The 18,409-nt window shown below is 38.1% G+C and overlaps 2 protein-coding genes across 13 annotated transcripts in view; one reads left to right on the top strand and one right to left on the bottom strand.

The window, feature by feature from the left end:
* The window catches only part of LOC139963637 (uncharacterized), a 664,171-nt gene that overhangs the window by 452,762 nt on the left and 193,000 nt on the right, over positions 1 to 18,409 (top strand). The gene's annotated exons all lie outside the window — the stretch shown is intronic.
* Positions 13,057 to 18,409, bottom strand: part of LOC139963618 (uncharacterized) — a 343,329-nt gene continuing 337,976 nt past the window's right edge. The window contains exons 14-15 of the mRNA XM_071964573.1: positions 15,722 to 15,774; positions 13,057 to 13,149 (exon numbers count right to left, since the gene is read on the bottom strand). Coding sequence (XP_071820674.1) covers positions 15,745 to 15,774 — 30 coding nt within the window. The 3' untranslated portion in view covers positions 13,057 to 13,149; positions 15,722 to 15,744. The remainder of the gene's footprint in view (positions 13,150 to 15,721; positions 15,775 to 18,409) is intronic.

Raw genomic sequence — 18,409 nt, 5'->3', positions numbered from 1 at the left:
GTACTTGCACTGCTTAAAAAAAGTTACTCTTAACTGCCTATACTGTAGTTGTCATCTGATCAGGTTGTCATGTGCATATAGTTTCATATCAGCAAAGACATTGACATTTTTGGCAAATATTGAGTGTGAGCTATATTTCTAGTTTAACGTGTTAGGGGCATCATTAAGGGGTCTACTTTCACCCAGATTTGAGTTTATTGAGTTAATTTTTAGTTATTACAATGAGTGCAAGTTACAATCTCAGTGAATAAACAAACAAAACATTTATGCTGCCTCCAACCCAGTTACCTTGGCTATGAGCCTGAATGCCTCTTGCAATTAAAATCAAATAAATCATATTTTGGAAAATCATTTGAACAGGTATCTTTGTGACACTTCTGTCCTCACACAATGCCATAAATATGTCTTTTTTCCATTTTCATTTCACATTACAGATGTACAGAACATCCTTTAGAGGAACAGTACAGCACAGCATAGCGTTATGGCATGATGGATGTTTTGCAAGCAGATATAAGGGTTGGAACTGGAAGTATTTGTGTTGGATTGTTTCATTAATAAATGTGTGCTTCTCTACTTTACGTAAGATGATTGTCATATTTCTTGTTCTCCAGTGAAAGCTATGGATTTGCGTAGTGAACGTTGTTAACATGGATACGGACAATTTTGAAATAGCTGATGTCAAAGCAGTTTCTCAGCTTATTTAAATACCATACATCAAGGACGCAAGAGTGGACAATGGGAGTAACAAGTATCCAGAATGTAGATATCACAAGGCTTCAAGACAATTGAACAAACTGTACCATAACAGACAACAACAAACATGGTGTCTCAGTAAAATGAAGTTACTAAGCTAGTGCAATGTATCATAAGAATTTATCTTCTCCATGGTGTCAGACATTGATTGTTGCATTCAGTGCATTATGTATCCTTCTCCTTTCTGTAGTATTTAGCATTGATTTGCGTGTTCATTCATAGTGTAAGTAAACTACATAATTGATGTCATCAAAGTTACAACTGTGTCATATTAAATAAGTAAATGATTGAAATATTGGTTTCACTACATACTTGATTGTACACTATTTGGCTTTCCATGATAGCAATATCTGATCTTTTTAATTACTGTAGCTTGTTCAGTCATACCAGTAGTTCTAATGTGACATTGATCTTGGGTTATTTATTGTTGGTACAGAATAACTTGTCTTTATTTTGTATTGTGTGAGATCAATTTAACATAACATATATTGTGATGTCATAGAGTGTTGAAGAGGTACTCTAACTTGCAGCTAGCAGTGATCTCATGATAACCCCAGTCGGGCCCAGTGGCAGATGTAGATAGTGGCAGATGGAGATGTTTGAAATGCAGGGGACATTATAGGGTCTTTTGATGTTTTGGCAAAAGTTCTTTTGCATGTAAAGCTGCTATACTTATCATGTAGAAGTTCCACAATGGAGGCATGGCGTCTCCTAGCCTTATTTGGGTATATGTCCTTGCATTCCGTATTTGGAACACTGCCCTACTATTGTTTGTATTGCTTATTCTAAAGTTAGGTAAGTCAGTATTGTAACATGTTTTTATTTTTAACACATTGATTGTATCTGTACAGTTCTTACATTGAGTTCAATTATATACAATAACCATGAGCAGGGAAAACTTACCACTATCTCACTTGCATTTCTTAATGTTCAAGTGACCATATTCATACTTTAACCAAAGCATTTCTTCCATATTAGATAGTGTTTATCCAGAGAAGGTTACAGGATATTTTCAAGGTGGGCTATGTAGTATTGTCCCCAATTTAGCATGCTATAATTGCTAGAATATTTAATATGTTCCTAGAGGTCTTTACTTTCCAAATTGTTCTAAGGCATTCTAATTGAAAGCATAAGATGCCTGAATGTCCCAGTGAGGTAAATTTCCTGGAAGGTGGTAATAAAACCAGTTTCAAAACTTTGACCAAATGTAACCATATTTGAATATCTGGTTTATTTGGGGCCAATACAGCATACTCTGGTCGAGAGTTGGCGTGGAAGCCACCATATGTTTGTAGTAATGCAGTAAAATGTAGTAAAGGCAGCTGGAGGAGTCCAGTTTACCCCTGTGCCGAAGGTCATTCATCTTTTAGGTTTTTTTGGAGAACACTTAAACCTTCCCAACCACAGAGCTCCCAACTGACCCACAATTCGCGGGTTGGACCCGCATTCTAACACCCAAAGCCCCTGACCCACGCAAGCATCCCAAAAACCTGCTTTGTAATTGACAAGTATACATAAAAAATTGCATCAAATTTGGACTTAGCAACCATCATTTCTTTAGCATTTAGCATAATAGAGTATAAAACCTCCTTTACATCATCATTTGAACCTCAAATTAGGCTATATTTCATTTCATTGAGGCGAGCAGCGAACATTTTCATGCCATGGGCAAGAATGAATTATCACCTACTACTCAATTTATTGATGTTACACAAAAAAAAAATGCATATTTCTCAGAAAATTGTGGGTGACAAAAGCCTTTCTAGGTGCCACCATTTTACATGTAGGCATCGCCAGGATTCCCCCCCATATACCCCTCCCCCAGGACGGCAATTCGTGGCATGGACCAGCATTTGCCTTCTTTAGAGTTGGGAGCTATGCAACCATACCATTAACGACATGTCTCTATAGGCCCAGGGTATTGAATCCTTAGGTAGCCGTCCTGAGCTAGTGCGAATCAGCAGAGAGAGGTTGTGGATGCTACGCCTTCGCACCATTCAACCTCATGGGCTCAACATTCAGGATGGACATGACTAACTTTTCTTCATTCCCCCTCCTTCTCCCCTTGCCCCCTCCCCCATTACTCCTTTTCTCATGGCTTTTTCCACCCCTTTTTTTCTCCACACTTTTCTGTCGTTGTCCATCTCCAGTTTATTCCCTACCCCTTCCCTTAATCCTCTCTTTGTCCCTCCACTGTTTATCTCCTACCTATCCTCTTCCCCTGTTGGTTTTTATCTTTCATTCTTCTCTCCATCCCTTGTCTATTAATCCCTTTACATCTATCTCTTAGTGTTCACCATGGTCATTAACCTGTCTGTATTATGTGCGTGTTTTTTCTACACAGGCTCTCTAGTGGATAAGCTGTTTGCTCACTGTTTTATTTTATTTTGAACTCAAGTATTGAAGAACGTTAGGCCAGAAGCAAGTCGTTTCGTCAAATAACAGTACATAGGCAGCACACATTCAGTCACATGTTTATAGAGAATTACACGACGAAACTATTCGCATTTTATTGCTTCAGCAATTTCTCCAACAAAAATCGGCAGCACGGGATCATACGGGCTCATATGACTTCCCATAGCAACTACCTGCTGCTACGAGCTGGTATAGCGTTTTCCCAGCAGTACAATATGCACTGTTCCATCAGGGAGTTGTTAGGGAGTTGTTATGGAACAACTCCCTGGTTCCATATAGCAAATCGAAAAATTGCGTTAACTCGAATAGCACACAGTACAATTACACAGTGTGCCTATAGGTTACGCAACACTGAGAGGCAGATTAAAATCTCGGAAATCTGATACCTTCGCGGTAACGGTACCCATTTGCGTATGCTGTTTATAGCTAAGGATGAGAATGCCATATTAAAGAAATGAATATGTTGCCACTGTGAAAGAGGGCAGCATCGTTTTTATTTTTTTAATCGGGGAATACGTTGAGACAAGATTTTTGATTTTAGCAATTTCCTAGCTGAGAGTGTGCCTTTGATTGCTTGTCTGTAACGTTGGACTCTTTCGTTTTAGACTAAGTAGATTATTATTTGTATATTTAAAACAAATATTTAGGCTGATTTTGAGTAAATTTGTTATTTGCTTCAAGAAAACTGTAGCAAACTTGTTCGTTGAAACTGTAAGGTTTAATATAAACCAAGGGCGTAGGAACCGGGGGGCTGTGGGGGGGGGGGCGCCAGCCCCCCCTGTGAAAATATGGGGGGACGGAAGGATCATTCCGCCCCCCCCCCCCCCGCTCCGCGAGTCAGAAAACCCCTTTTTCATTTCCAAATGAGAAAAAAATCTCATTTGGAGCACCAAATTGCATCTATAAGGCCAGGTGAAAATGCAAAATTATTTACAAAATGGATTGGGTGTTGAAGTGTGCTATATTGCACCAAATTGCATCTGAGGCCACCTGGAAATGCAAAAAAATTCCAAAGGGGAGGGGGACACCCCCTCCCCTTAGACCCCTCTCCCAGGCCGGCCATCAGTCTTCAGCCCCTCCACTCAAAAGTACCTTCCTACGCCACTGATACAAACAAACAGTAAATTAAAGTTTGGATGTTTCCAGTTCATCTTTAGTTCTTCAAAGGATTAAATCTAAATAAAAAACTATCTGTCTGACGACAGGCTGCAAGCTTAATGTACTTTATTAATTACTCTTATTAACCGACTAAAAACAAGATGCATTATTTTGATTAATTACAATCCAATTTTGAATAGTCTGAAGGTTTTGGTAACATTTTTGATAAGTCGAAATACGGCTGCTTTAAGGTTTATAAAGAGAGAAACATTTTCTTTTCATCACAGATTTGTAAAGTAACGTTTGCTTCAGAGTAAGTTCAGGTGAATTTAGATATCATTAAACGATGTAATAATGTATGCAGGTAGAGGGCTTGTAATTGAAGAAGAAAAAGATAACACTGCATTTGTCTGTTAAATAACACAAAGTATTTTAACGTGTATTATTGGTCCAAAAATTTTCTTTCTTATGACGACAGCCACATGGTTAGGTATGTTGATTATTATTATTATTATTACACGAGATTTATATAGCGCCTTATTCAATTAAAAAATTGCTCTAAAGCGCTTTACAGCAAAAGATAAAAATTTTGTAAAAGTAAAAAAGAGTTAAAAAGGATATAAAAGTTAAGATTGTATAGAAAAATAGAAATATTAAAACATAAATAGAAAAATAAATAGAAAAATTATGACTAAAATACAATAATAACACCTAAATTAAGTATGTACAGCAAGTATAAAATAAGTACATTAATCTGTGTTGGCAGCTCTGAAAAACAGTGTTTTAAGTAATTTCTTGAATTGCGTTAAGTATAATATTGCAAATGTCCTGGGGTAAGTTATTCCATAATGTGGCAGCAGTATAATCAAAACGTTTAAATTCATATGTTGATGATCGGGTAGAAGGCACACTAAGTAAATTTTTATTCATTGAGCGTAAGGATCTAGGCGGAATATAAGGTATGGTCTCATTGGTGATGTAACTAGGGGTCAAGTGATTAAGAGCCTTAAAGGTAAGTGGAAGAATCTTAAATTTTGATCTAAAACGTACAGGTAACCAATGTAGTTCATACAGTACAGGAGATATATGGTTGCGACGAGGAGTTCTAGACATAAGGCGAGCTGCACAATTTTGTGTGCGTTGTAGGCGGTTTGTTAGAGACTGTGAAATACCAAATAGTAAAGAATTGCAATAATCGAAGCGAGAGGTAACGAGGGATTGAACCAGTATTTTACATGCATCAGTTGTAATGAAATCTCTTATTCTACCTATATTACGAATATGGAAATAGCAAGACTTGATAATATGATTAACTTGGGTCTCCATGGTAAGATGAGAGTCAAAGTAAACTCCTAAATTCTTAACAATAGATGCAGGATAAATGGTATTGTTCCCAACTGTAATGTGCGGAGTTACATCGTCTTTCAATTGGGTTTTAGGTGAAAAAATAATAAGTTCCGTTTTAACATCATTTAACATAAGTTTGTTTCTCCTCAACCACATCCCAACATTGTTTACACATTCCTGCAACTTTCCTTGTATTTCTGTCCATGGCATTTTGGGATCGAACTGTAAATAGAGTTGCGTATCATTGGCGTAGCAGTGGTAGTTGACTTGGTGACGCTTTATGATTTCACACAGTGGTTTGGTGAACATACAATAAATGATGGGGCCAAGTACTGAGCCTTGTGGGACGCCAGTGCTAAGTTGTACAGCTGTCGACGAAGTCTGGCCAATTTTGACCCATTGCTTTCTTCCTGTCATATAAGATTTAAACCAGCTTAATGCATTTAGTGTAACCCCAAAAGTTTTTTCCAGACGTTGAAACAAAATTGGTGGTCGATGACATCGAAAGCAGCGGACAAGTCAAGTAAGATAAGAGCCACATTAAACTTCGAATCAAGTGAAACTGCTATGTCGTTGTGCACCTTCAAAAGAGCGGACTCCGTTGAGTGGTGTTGCCTGTAGGCAGACTGGTAGGTATCGTGCAGTGCATTTACAGCTAGGTGGTGACTTAATCTGTTTGCAACGACTCTTTCAACTAGTTTCGACACAAATGATAATTGCGAAACAGGTCGGTAATTTAAAAGAGAGTCTTTGTTCAGTCCAGTTTTTTTCAGGAGTGGAGTTACACACGACTGTTTGAATGATGGCGGAACGAGAGACTCGGCTAGGGATTTATTAACAATGGCTGTAATAATTGGGAGCAAAACATCAACAAACCTCTTCAATATCCATGTTGGCAAATGATCCATGGAACACGATTTATTTGGTACACGAAGAATTAATTCCCGTATCTCAGTCTCATTGGTGGGTTCAAATTGTGAAAGGCATTCTCCATTAAAGGTAACATCGGCTTCCATAATGTCCGTCCAACTGACGTTATTATCGAAACGTTCGTGAATGGAAGCAACTTTATCTATGAAAAACTCATTGAATTGATTTGCGAGATTCTCGGCCGAGGTGTGATCGGGCAAGGTTAAGCTACTATTTTCCCCCATAATGTGGCGAGTCAATTGAAAGAGTTGCTTCATGTCGTTACCACATTCAGTAATCTTAGTTGAGTAATAGTTTTGTTTTTCTTTGACAAGTAATTTATTTACCTCGCGGCACGATTGTTTGTAAATCAGAAAATGAACAGTAAGTTTTGATTTTCTCCAGACTCTTTCAGCTTTACGGCGCTTATGTTTCGCATCTCTCAATCTATCAGAATACCAAGGTGCATTAGGGCGCAATGTGATATACTTCGTGATTATTGGTGCATGAATTTTCCATTAGGCGTGTCAACTGGCTATTGTAAATGTCAACCAAATCACATAATGAACGATTTGTAACCATCAGCTCGGGATTATTCCTTATGTCATCCACTAAGTCTGAAATTTGTATAGAGCGATACCTTCGGTACGTTATACATTTACGTGGATGCTTTGGTTTACACATACCAAGGTTGAAATGCACAGCATAGTGGTCGCAGGTTAAGTTTCCATTGGCATCACCAAGATTAGGATCGGTGATTATCGGAGATCCAGAAAGAAAACCACTCGATGCGGACTCGTTGGTTATAACAGTGTCTAGTGTGTGGCCCGCACGTTGGGTGGGTCCAGTAACGTTTTGCACAAAACTGTAAGCATTAAGCAAATTGCAGAACCGCTTGGCACTAAGATCATTTGCTTTATCGAGATGAAAATTAACATCGCCAACAATAACAACCTTATCAATGGACGAGGCAAGACTCTCCAAAAATTGCGACCATTCATCAAAAAATACTGTATTTTTGAGTCCGTTTTTGGTAGAGGGTGGGGGTCTGTAAACGACGCACATAATAAATTGAGAATTCTTGTTACTGACCCTGCAGTTCATATGTTCAAAATGAGTGAAACCGCTATTTCGTTGATAATATAATCATAAGAGTTAACAGTACATGGCTTGGTTTGAAAGATTGAAGTTACAAATTTACACACACAAATGTTAAATGTTAAATTATTTTCATCCGTACGTTAACTAAACATGATCAGGTTTTACCGTCGTTCCGGTAACATTATCCTTCCACACACATCCCGTTCTTGCTTCACTCTTGAAATGGATCGACTGTCGTTTTCCGTAATATATTCATCTTAGAAAACAATGACTTCCAGCAAAATCTCCCAAAGGAAGTGTAAAAAATACGTCAAAATTGTTTCATTTATATTTGACTTCGGCTAGGCAATGTTCATAGTAAGATATTGAACCACGTGTGGCCTCAATACAACCTAAATAATGGAACTTTACTACGCCAACGTCAACCCTCCTCCCACACTCTCCACACTCTCCAGCTCAATATTGCCGTGATGTATGTGGTGCTGCATACGCATTAATCAATTTTTTTATATCTATATATGCTACGGTAGTGTGTCCAGATACCCAGCCACCCCACTCCCTCCTTCCCGGACCAATCAACGGCTTTAAAATTACAAATTGCTTGAACACCTCAATGAGTTTGTGTGAGAAGTTTTATTTTAACACATTTTAACTTCATTACGTGTTCTTCATTTATGTGTTGAATACCAGTGTAGGTTACCTCATTAACCAATAACGAAAATTAGTAACAGTCAGTTTTACAATCAAAAGTTCTCGTTATTTAATTAAATCCAACAAACCGATTACACTCCCTATCTGTCAAATAGAGATAAGCTTTCGTTTTTTTTTAAACTTTGATGTGCATTCTGTTTTATTTGTTTAAGTATAGTTAAGCACTTTATTACAACACTTTATTATTATTACAGATTATTATTATAATACATTATTAGTATTACAAATTATTATCACTAATTAAACACTTAAACATTCTAAGAAGGAAGAGTCAAAACCCCATCATTGAGTTTTGTATCAATCTTCCATTTAATGATTATTACCAGTACTTTGACTAATTAAACACCTAAAACAAGGAGCAATCATTACCCTATCACTGAACTTTTTTTTTATCAATCTCCCATTATATCTCTTGCTTAGGATGAATTGCCACAATCTATCAGCTGGCGGTATACCATAAACCGCGGTGTTAATGAGACGATATATCTATTGTACTGCAAGACCACAAAATCACACCATGAAGGATGAAAGAAGCATTTACTCAGTCATAAAAGTGAAACGATACAGAATCATACACTAAATGTTCTGCGTTTGAATAATAACTAAAACAGGTCTTTGAAGCAGTTAAACCCTGCTTATCAAGGTTTATCTTGGTTTGAATGACATCAAGTTATTTTTGAACTTACATAGCTTGGCCAGAATCATATTCGGTGACAGCGGAATATCCACCGGTTTCTCGACATTACTGTCGAAGGTCATATAAGGTCAGGTGAAATTGGCAAACATTTCATTCTATACACATGACCACTTCTTAAAGAACTTTCACTGCATTAAAATAAAAGTTGATTTTTGTTTTTGAGAAGCCAGCTAAAATCCATGATATGTTAAAAACAAATGTATTGGTGACCAGAAGAGGGAAGATCCGTCTAGCAAAATGCTATTCATCAGTTTTTAAATGTCTCTCAAAGTTGGCCCCGATCTAAACTATGCTAATTATCAATTTAAACGTTGATTGGCATTGTTTGGCACGGCCCTGTGGTAGGACGAACTTTTTTTCAAAATCTTTACTTTGTTATCAAAGACAGCTGACTAAACTACATGTCGCTAGATTTACCATCATATAAAATATTGTCCCTTTACACTTGTCGTAATTAACCTCCAGATCAAGATAACAAATATACAAATTCATCTGGTTACAGTTTGAGGGAATATGACGTTGAAAACGACCACAAACATCTCAATTGTTACATCACATATTCATGTGTGCTTGCATTTACATGGAACGCCAAACAGTCCGGAGTGCTGCTGTAAGTATGTATATAGGCCACACAATACAAATGTTATGCATCCTCCAATCAGGGATCAACATTCATGAAACAAATACCGAGGATAAAAGTTAGGGGATAATTGCAGGAGCCTGCTTAATGTAACCAGATTGAAGACACTGGGCTAATAATACACTGACATTTGTGTTTATAGACTTAACAGAATATTAGTGGATAACTCCAAGCTTGGGGAAATGATTTTGGTTAACATTAAAAATATTGAGATTATATCTTCAAGTTAGTACATGTGCTAACACCAACACTGCAGTAGAATACAGTAAGCAGAAGAAGAAAAGAAACGGATCACAGAATCTTTGATTTGAAGTTTTATTATTTTACAAGTCAATATTTTGATTTCACGGTGGTTCTGAAGGGACAAACAAGTTATAGACGTACTGCTTTAGTATGTAACACGACATTCAAACAACTTGATATTTATTGTCAAGGTGTCATGTTTGTGTAAGTCTTGAATTAACGTGGTTTGGACGTTCTGTGAAGTTTAAGATAAAACACGGCATCTTGATCATTTAATATTTTTGTAATTGTTTTGTTACTTGACATATCAACAAATTTCTTTATTTTGACACATTTCAAAGTTGTAGGATACCGAGCTCCATGGGGGTAAGGCAGCAACTCGACAATTTATCCATTTTCGTCAAGATATAATGTTATGGTATTAGTTGACATTGCGACAAATATTACGTGTTTGAAGTGTTGTTGTCCCAAACATATAGAACAACAAGACAATTTGACAATTCTTTTTTCAAGATTTTACAGGTTAGCGTGACTTATCAACTCGACAAAGTCATATATGTTTGACGTGTTGTAAAAGTTTAACGAGGACATTTTGTAATGCATGGCTGTTACAATTGAAGGTGTTTTGAAACGAAAACAACGACACATAGTGTAAGGTCCGTGTTAATACTCTCTAGTAGGATGACGGGACAATTAGCAAATATTAACCTTTCCAAGTTAATCACGTGACACAGCTAATCGAATACGAGCTGCATGGCTGACCAACTATATTCTTTCACATTACCTATGTTCATTATACAAACATATCTCTCATTATCTTTGTTTAATCACATGAATGGTAAAAACGGTAAAAGAAAGCAACAAAAAAAAAAAACGAAAAGACAAAAGAGCGAAAAGGAAATGAAGAAAGAACAATAGAAAGATTGTAAATTACGGAAACATGTATAAAAAATGTACTATATCGAATATAATATATACAAAGAAAACAACTTATATGGACAAGAGATTAAGAGATAATTTTTTTTTTTAGCAATTCGCTAGTGAAAGATTACCCCAGAAATGGTAACAAAAATATGTGCACAATAACTTGAGGGTATAAAATGAAAGGACCTGTTCGTGTGCTTGCAAGAGTCTTAATGCTTGGACAATTGAAGCCAAAACATGAGAAACTGCAATGACGTGGTATTAACAATATAACGATATTTTAATGTAATTCTTACAATGTGCAAAATGTTCTGAAATAATTTGCCATTATAAAACCTATGATCAAATGTCTCTATTGGATTGTTGAACTACTATTGGTCTCAGCCATTAGTAAACTACAAGACCTACCATATATACCATATATGGTACGATCACCATATATGTACGATCATTGATTTCAAGATTCAGTACACAAAATGTTCAGATTATCAATATCTTGTTCGAATTATTATTGAATGACGTCACAGACACGTCACTGTATTGTCTTTTATCGGCTGTAATGTAACTTAAGGGAAGATACATAACTAAAGTATACATGAATATAAATGTCATTATCTTTAAATTAACTGATTTGGCACAAAATATTAATGTTATGCAATGATCATTATGTTACGTAATATACACGTCATCGTAAACCTCACCAAAGATTATGTTTACAGTTGGCTTTAAATTCCATAGATTATAGAATGAATCATGAGCAATAAACAAAGCAAAAGCAAAAAAAAAGCACAAAGCACCCCACTCCAACAAAAACAAATATAAAAATGGTAGCTGTAACTGTAAGTGAATGTAAATGATGCGTAAATTGTCATTACTTGTAACAACAAACTGCTGCAGGAAATATTTAAGCTAAATAAGAAAAAGAAACCTAAGTAAATGACGTGGTGTTTACTGAAAATATCTTGAAGTTTGATATACACCAAATCGTCCTCGAGTTTATTTTCTCCAGTAAGACAACTTCAATATTACAGATCAATTATAGTGTAACATGCTATTGTTGACCTATGATAGAGATTATATTGTCTCCAACACATTCGATGAATTTTCAATATGATTACATTATGACAAAACGCAAACAGTAAAAAAAAACTAAATATTTGTAAACGGTTTCGAAGTTAATAAAAAAAAATACGTATAAGTTTCATTGTAATTGTCGAAAGACAAAATTAAGCATAAGAGGTTAAATCATTTCACTGAGAAGTTACATTGGTATATTATACAACCATCTTCACAATTGATTATTCTCTGTCAAAGATATACAATAGATATCACATTGATCTGAAGACAATCCCCACCCATCCCCACCCCCCTCCTCCTACCCCAAGGTTCACGAATTTCAAAGTTTTCAAATATGACAAATGGGTTTCCTAACTTTAAGTTAGTTAGGTGTGACCAATCGATTGGTATATTCATATTAAAGTTCCCTTGACAAGTTTGACTTTATTCGCTGGGAGGAGGCCTTGGCTCTGGTGAGGGGTAAGGGGTCTTCTAGATTAGGAATAAGGTAGACAGAGTGCTTGCGAGCTAAACCAGTCCACATGGGTACAGCACATTCACCGGGTGGTCTCTAATGTAGTTTGATTCTCCCGGGGAGGGTGATCCCAGGTCTTGGGCGGAGGTCAAGCTCTCAGCTGTCTCATATTTTCTCTGTTTTGTTTCTTGATTTTTTTTTGCTTCCAAATGTTGAAGGTAATTGTCTGTACTTATGCCTACCGTATTACATTTTATCCACTTTAATATATGTCCCGGTGCCTCCGTCAATTATATAGTATAAAAGCGTGATGGAACAATCGATATATGACGAAGTATCAGGTAATGCGTTCTATACGTCACGTGTCTATAGAAAATAATGAGTTCAGCAGAAATGGAAAGGCTAAGTCCTCTCAACATTTATTTTAATTTTGTTTGAAGACGAGAATCGTTGATAATTAATATCTACTCGCAAAATATATGATCAATAATGAGAGAGGAAAAGACGGTTAACAAAATAAAACAGTCTGCTATGACATCTCCGGAGACGTTACTGAAAAGAGTGTCAGACTATCTCTCTGTCCAGCTCCCCCTTCCCCCTCTCTCTCCACCCAGCTCTCTCTCTCTCTCTGTCCAGCTCTCTCCACCCAGCTCCCCCCATCTCCACCTCTCACCACCCAGCTGTCTACACCTCCACCTCCCTCCACCTCCACCTCTCTGTCTCTCTCTCTCTGGAAGAGTACTCCGAGTAAGACATCTGCTGTTCCTCGTGGCGATAACCCTAGTTCAAATATGTAAAATAGAAAGATAACAAATTATTACTTTTTAAAAGTGTTGTCACCTCCACGAACAATTGCAGTTAATGAAGGAATGACAGAAAACTCCAGATGTCACTTGTTTCACATACTGCCTGCTGTACAGCATAACAGGCATCACATACTGCACTGACTGAGAAATATCTCTGCTACACAGAATAACAGGAATCAACTACTACACAGGCCGACAGAGATCCCTGCTACACAGAATAACAGGAATCACTTGCTACACATACTGACAGAGATCCATGATACACAGAATAACAGGAATCACCTGCTACACATACTGACAGAGATCCCTGCTACACAAAATAACAGGAACCACCTGCTACACAGACTGACAGCGATACCTCGGCTGTTACACAGAATAACAGGCAGCACCTGCCACACAGGTTGACAGAGATCCATACTACACAGAATAACAGGCATCACCTGCTACACAGATTGACAGAGATCCCTCTGCTGCTACACAGAGTACAGGAATCACCTTCTACACAGACTGACAGAGATCCCTGCTACACAGAATAACAGTAATCACCTGCTACACAGACTGAAAGAGATCCCTACTACACAGATTACATGAATCACCTGCTATACATAATAACAGGATATCATCTGCTACACAGACTATCAGAGATCCCTGCTACACATAATAACAGGCATCACCTGCATTACATACTGAGAGACATCCCTGCTACACAGAATAACAGGCATCACCTGCTACACATACTGATATATCCCTTCTACAAATAACAGGCATCACCTGCTACATAACCCTGACAGAGATCCCTGCTACACAGAATAACAAGCATCACCTGCTACATCACCTGCTACACATACTGGCAGAGATCCCCGCTACAAAGAATAACAGGAATCACCTGCTAACAGACTGACATAGATCCCTCCTACATAGAATAACAGGAATCAACTGCTACACATACTGACCGAGATCCATGCTACACAGAAATCAGGCATCACCTGCTACACAGACAGACGGAGATACACGCTACACAGAATAACATGCATCAGCTGCTACATATACTGACAGAGATCTCTGCTACACATAATAACAGGTATCACCTGCTACGTAGACAGACGAAGATCCTTGCTACACATACAGTAATAACAGCATATCACCTGCTACACAGACTAACAGAGACCCCTGCTACACATAATAACAGGCATCACCTGCATTACATACTGAGAGACATCCCTGCTACACAGAATAACAGGCATCACCTGCTACACATACTGACATATCCCTTCTACAAATAACAGGCATCACCTGCTACATAACCCTGACAGAGATCCCTGCTACACAGAATAACAAGCATCACCTGCTACACATTCTGACATATCCCTTCTACAAATAACAGGCATCACCTGCTACATAACCCTGACAGAGATCCCTGCTACATAGAATAACAGGAATCACCTGCTACATCACCTGCTACACATACTGGCAGAGATCCCCGCTACAAAGAATAACAGGAATCACCTGCTAACAGACTGACATAGATCCCTCCTACATAGAATAACAGGAATCAACTGCTACACATACTGACCGAGATCCATGCTACACAGAAATCAGGCATCACCTGCTACACAGACAGACGGAGATACACGCTACACAGAATAACATGCATCAGCTGCTACATATACTGACAGAGATCTCTGCTACACATAATAACAGGTATCACCTGCTACGTAGACAGACGAAGATCCTTGCTACACATACAGTAATAACAGCATATCACCTGCTACACAGACTAACAGAGACCCCTGCTACACATAATAACAGGCATCACCTGCATTACATACTGAGAGACATCCCTGCTTTACAGAAAGACAGGCATCAACTGCTACACAGACTGACGGAGATCCCTGCTACACAGAATAACAGGCATCACCTGCTACATATAGTGACATAGATCCCTGCTGCACAGAACAACAGGCATCACCTGCTACACATAGTGACATAGATCCCTGCTGCACAGAACAACAGGCATCACCTGCTACACATAGTGACGTAGATCCCTGCTGCACAGAACAACAGGCATCACCTGCTACACATAGTGACATAGATCCCTGCTGCAAAGAACAACAGGCATCACCTGCTACACATAGTGACATAGATCCCTGCTACGCAGAATAACAGGCATCACCTATTAGTTGTCAGTACTTCTTATAGAAGATGTTTATCAGTTTACAAATGATGCATCCTAACGTTTTAACCCTGTCAGAATATTCAGAACCCAGTCTAAATTACTTTATGAGAAAATATCCCCCTCCCAAACCCCGCCCCCGCCACCGCCCCTTCTTACTAACCAACTTTTAGATGCCAAATTGGATCTCTCCTGACGAAAATTCATTTTGTTACGATTTGGTTTGAGTTGAGAAATAAATTTGACACCGTTTAGTAGCAACCTGGATTCTCAAGTACTTATTTGTTAGTGTTTGTTACAGCAAATCTCATTCCCCCCAAAAACATTTGATTATTACAGTGTGTCACGTTCAGCTGCGATATTCCTTACTAACCTCACAAGACTGTGCATTCCTTCCTAGAACTTGTCCGCTTCTGTGCTGCATCCCTGAAAAATAGAAAGAAAAGAATTATATCTTAATATGTACTAAGTACCCTACCCCTGTAATATCTCAAAATGAGTACCCTACCTCTGTAATATCTCAAACGTAATGTGAGTACAATCCTCTGTTATATCAAAATACCTAGTGAGTACCTTACCACTGTAATATCGCAAAACCTAATGAGGACCATACCCCTGGAATATCTCAATACGTAATGAGTACCCTTTCTCGTATATATCTCAATACGTAATGAGTACCCTACCTCTGTAATATATCAATACGTAATGAGTACCCTACCCCTGTTATATCTCAATACCTAGTCAGTACCCTACCACTGTAATATCGCAAAACGTAATGAGGACCATACCCCTGGAATATCTCAATACGTAATGAGTACCCTTTCTCTTATATATCTCAATACGTAATGAGTACCCTACCAGCTGTTATATCTTAATACGTAATGAGTAACCTACCCCTGTAATATCTCAAAATGAGTACCCTACCTCTGTAATATCTCAAACGTAATGTGAGTACAATCCTCTGTTATTTCTAAATACCTAGTGAGTACCCTACCACTGTAATATCGCAAAACCTAATGAGGACCATCCCCTGTAATATATCAATACGTAATGAGTACCCTTTCTCTTATATATCTCCATACGTAATGAGTACCCTACCTCTGTAATATATCAATACGTAATGAGTACCCTACCCCTGTTATATCTTAATACGCAATGAGTACCCTACCCCTGTTATATCTCAATACCTAGTGAGTACCCTACCACTGTAATATCGCAAAACGTAATGAGGACCATACCCCTGGAATATATCAATTACGTAATGAGTACCCTTTCTCTTATATATCTCAATACGTAATGAGTACCCTACCTCTGTTATATCTTAATACGTAATGAGTACCCTACCCCTGTAATATCTCAAAACGTAATGAGTACCCTACCCCTGTAATATCTCAAACGTAATGAGTACAATCCTCTGTTATATCTCAATACCTAGTGAGTACCCTACCACTGTAATATCTCAAACGTAATGAGGACAATACCCCTGTTATATCTCAATACGTAATAAGTACCCTTTCTCTTATATATCTTAATACGTAATGAGTACCCTACCCCTGTAATACCTCAAAACGCAATGAGTACCCTACCTCTGTTATATCTCAATACTTAATGAGTACCCTACCCCTGTAATATCTCAAAATGTAATGAGTACCCTACCCCTGTAATATCTCAATACGTAATGAGTACAATCCTCTGTTATATCTTAATACGCAATTAGTACCCTACCCCTGTTATATCTCAGTAGGTCTACGTAATGAGTACGTAATGTGTATCAATTAGTGGGTAAGTAATTGACGACCGCCTTTACAGAAGAGAACAGATACCTATTACATGTAACACTTTTAGTGAATAATGGAAACTATTTAGTTAATATATAATGGGAGGTTGCTCCAGACCTGACAAATCCACCCTGCCGCGATGTACCCTAACGCTAAGATACAAGAAAAAAAGATCCCGGTGACTGGGCAGTACCCCAGAGGACTATTCTTCTGGAGTTCGACTCACAAGCCCTCTAGCCACCGGGTTCCTAAACAAGGGTTCCCCTCTCTCTGCCAGGGCTGAAGCTAGGGAACTAGGGAAAAATTAAATAATTTTTGGCGTAGGGGGAACAAGGAGGAGGGTGTTTATTAAACATTTTGTGTTTGAAATAATTAGTTGATCAAATAGTGGTATTGTGTTTGCTGCTTCTAGGAGCTTTGTGGTAGCAATGTAACTGGGGATGTTAAGGCAGACAACTCACTATTCCCTTAGCTATTCATCTGCCATAATCGTGCAGGTCCAAGTCGAGTCCAAGTTTAGCAGCAAAATACCTCAGCAATTTCTGCTGTCTTTTTTTTTTCTGTAATTTTGGTTCTATTCTTGCATGAATGAAAACTACAAAGTGCATATACTGTTGGTTCTTCGTTTTTGAAATGCAGCATAGTTTATCTCTGGTAATAAGTTCAACAATCTATTGCATAAACATATCTGGACAGTATTGATCCAATGACAATCTAAACCTATAACTCATGATGGCGTGAGTATGTTTATGTAGAGCCGTATATATATACATATATATATATATATATATATATATATATATATATATATATATATATATATATATATTTAACTACAAAGTGCATATACTGTTGGTATTAGTGTGAACCTACCCTTGGAGTTCCGAATTTTCCTGAGGACCTGTCCGATCATACACAGCGGCGGGAAGATATACGCATCCATGTGGTCCCAAGAGAGGGTTTAGAATGGGACGCCAGGTGCCGTCCCGTTTTTTGGTCAGAAAGAAGGAGGACCGGAAGAGTGGTCCCGTCTCTTCCGGAACTCTTGTAATTGCCTGCTTGGCCAGCAGGGCCAGAATTTCCCCTTCTAGGGCTAAGCGTTTGACGGGGTCCGTGGGTGTGAGTGTCTGCCTTCCTCCGCCCCCGAAAGGTGGGCTGGAGGAGAATTCTATTTTGTACCCGTGTCTGACTGTGTCCAACACCCACTTGTCCCCGCCAATAAATTCCCATTGCTGGGAGAAGTTTGTTAATCTCCCCCCCCACCGGCGGAATGGCCGCGGTGA

The sequence above is a fragment of the Apostichopus japonicus genome, chromosome 22 (genome assembly GCF_037975245.1).
Source record: "Apostichopus japonicus isolate 1M-3 chromosome 22, ASM3797524v1, whole genome shotgun sequence".
Taxonomy (NCBI): domain Eukaryota; kingdom Metazoa; phylum Echinodermata; class Holothuroidea; order Aspidochirotida; family Stichopodidae; genus Apostichopus; species Apostichopus japonicus.
Note: the sequence above shows the minus strand (reverse complement) of the source record. Positions and strands in the feature narration are given on the sequence as shown.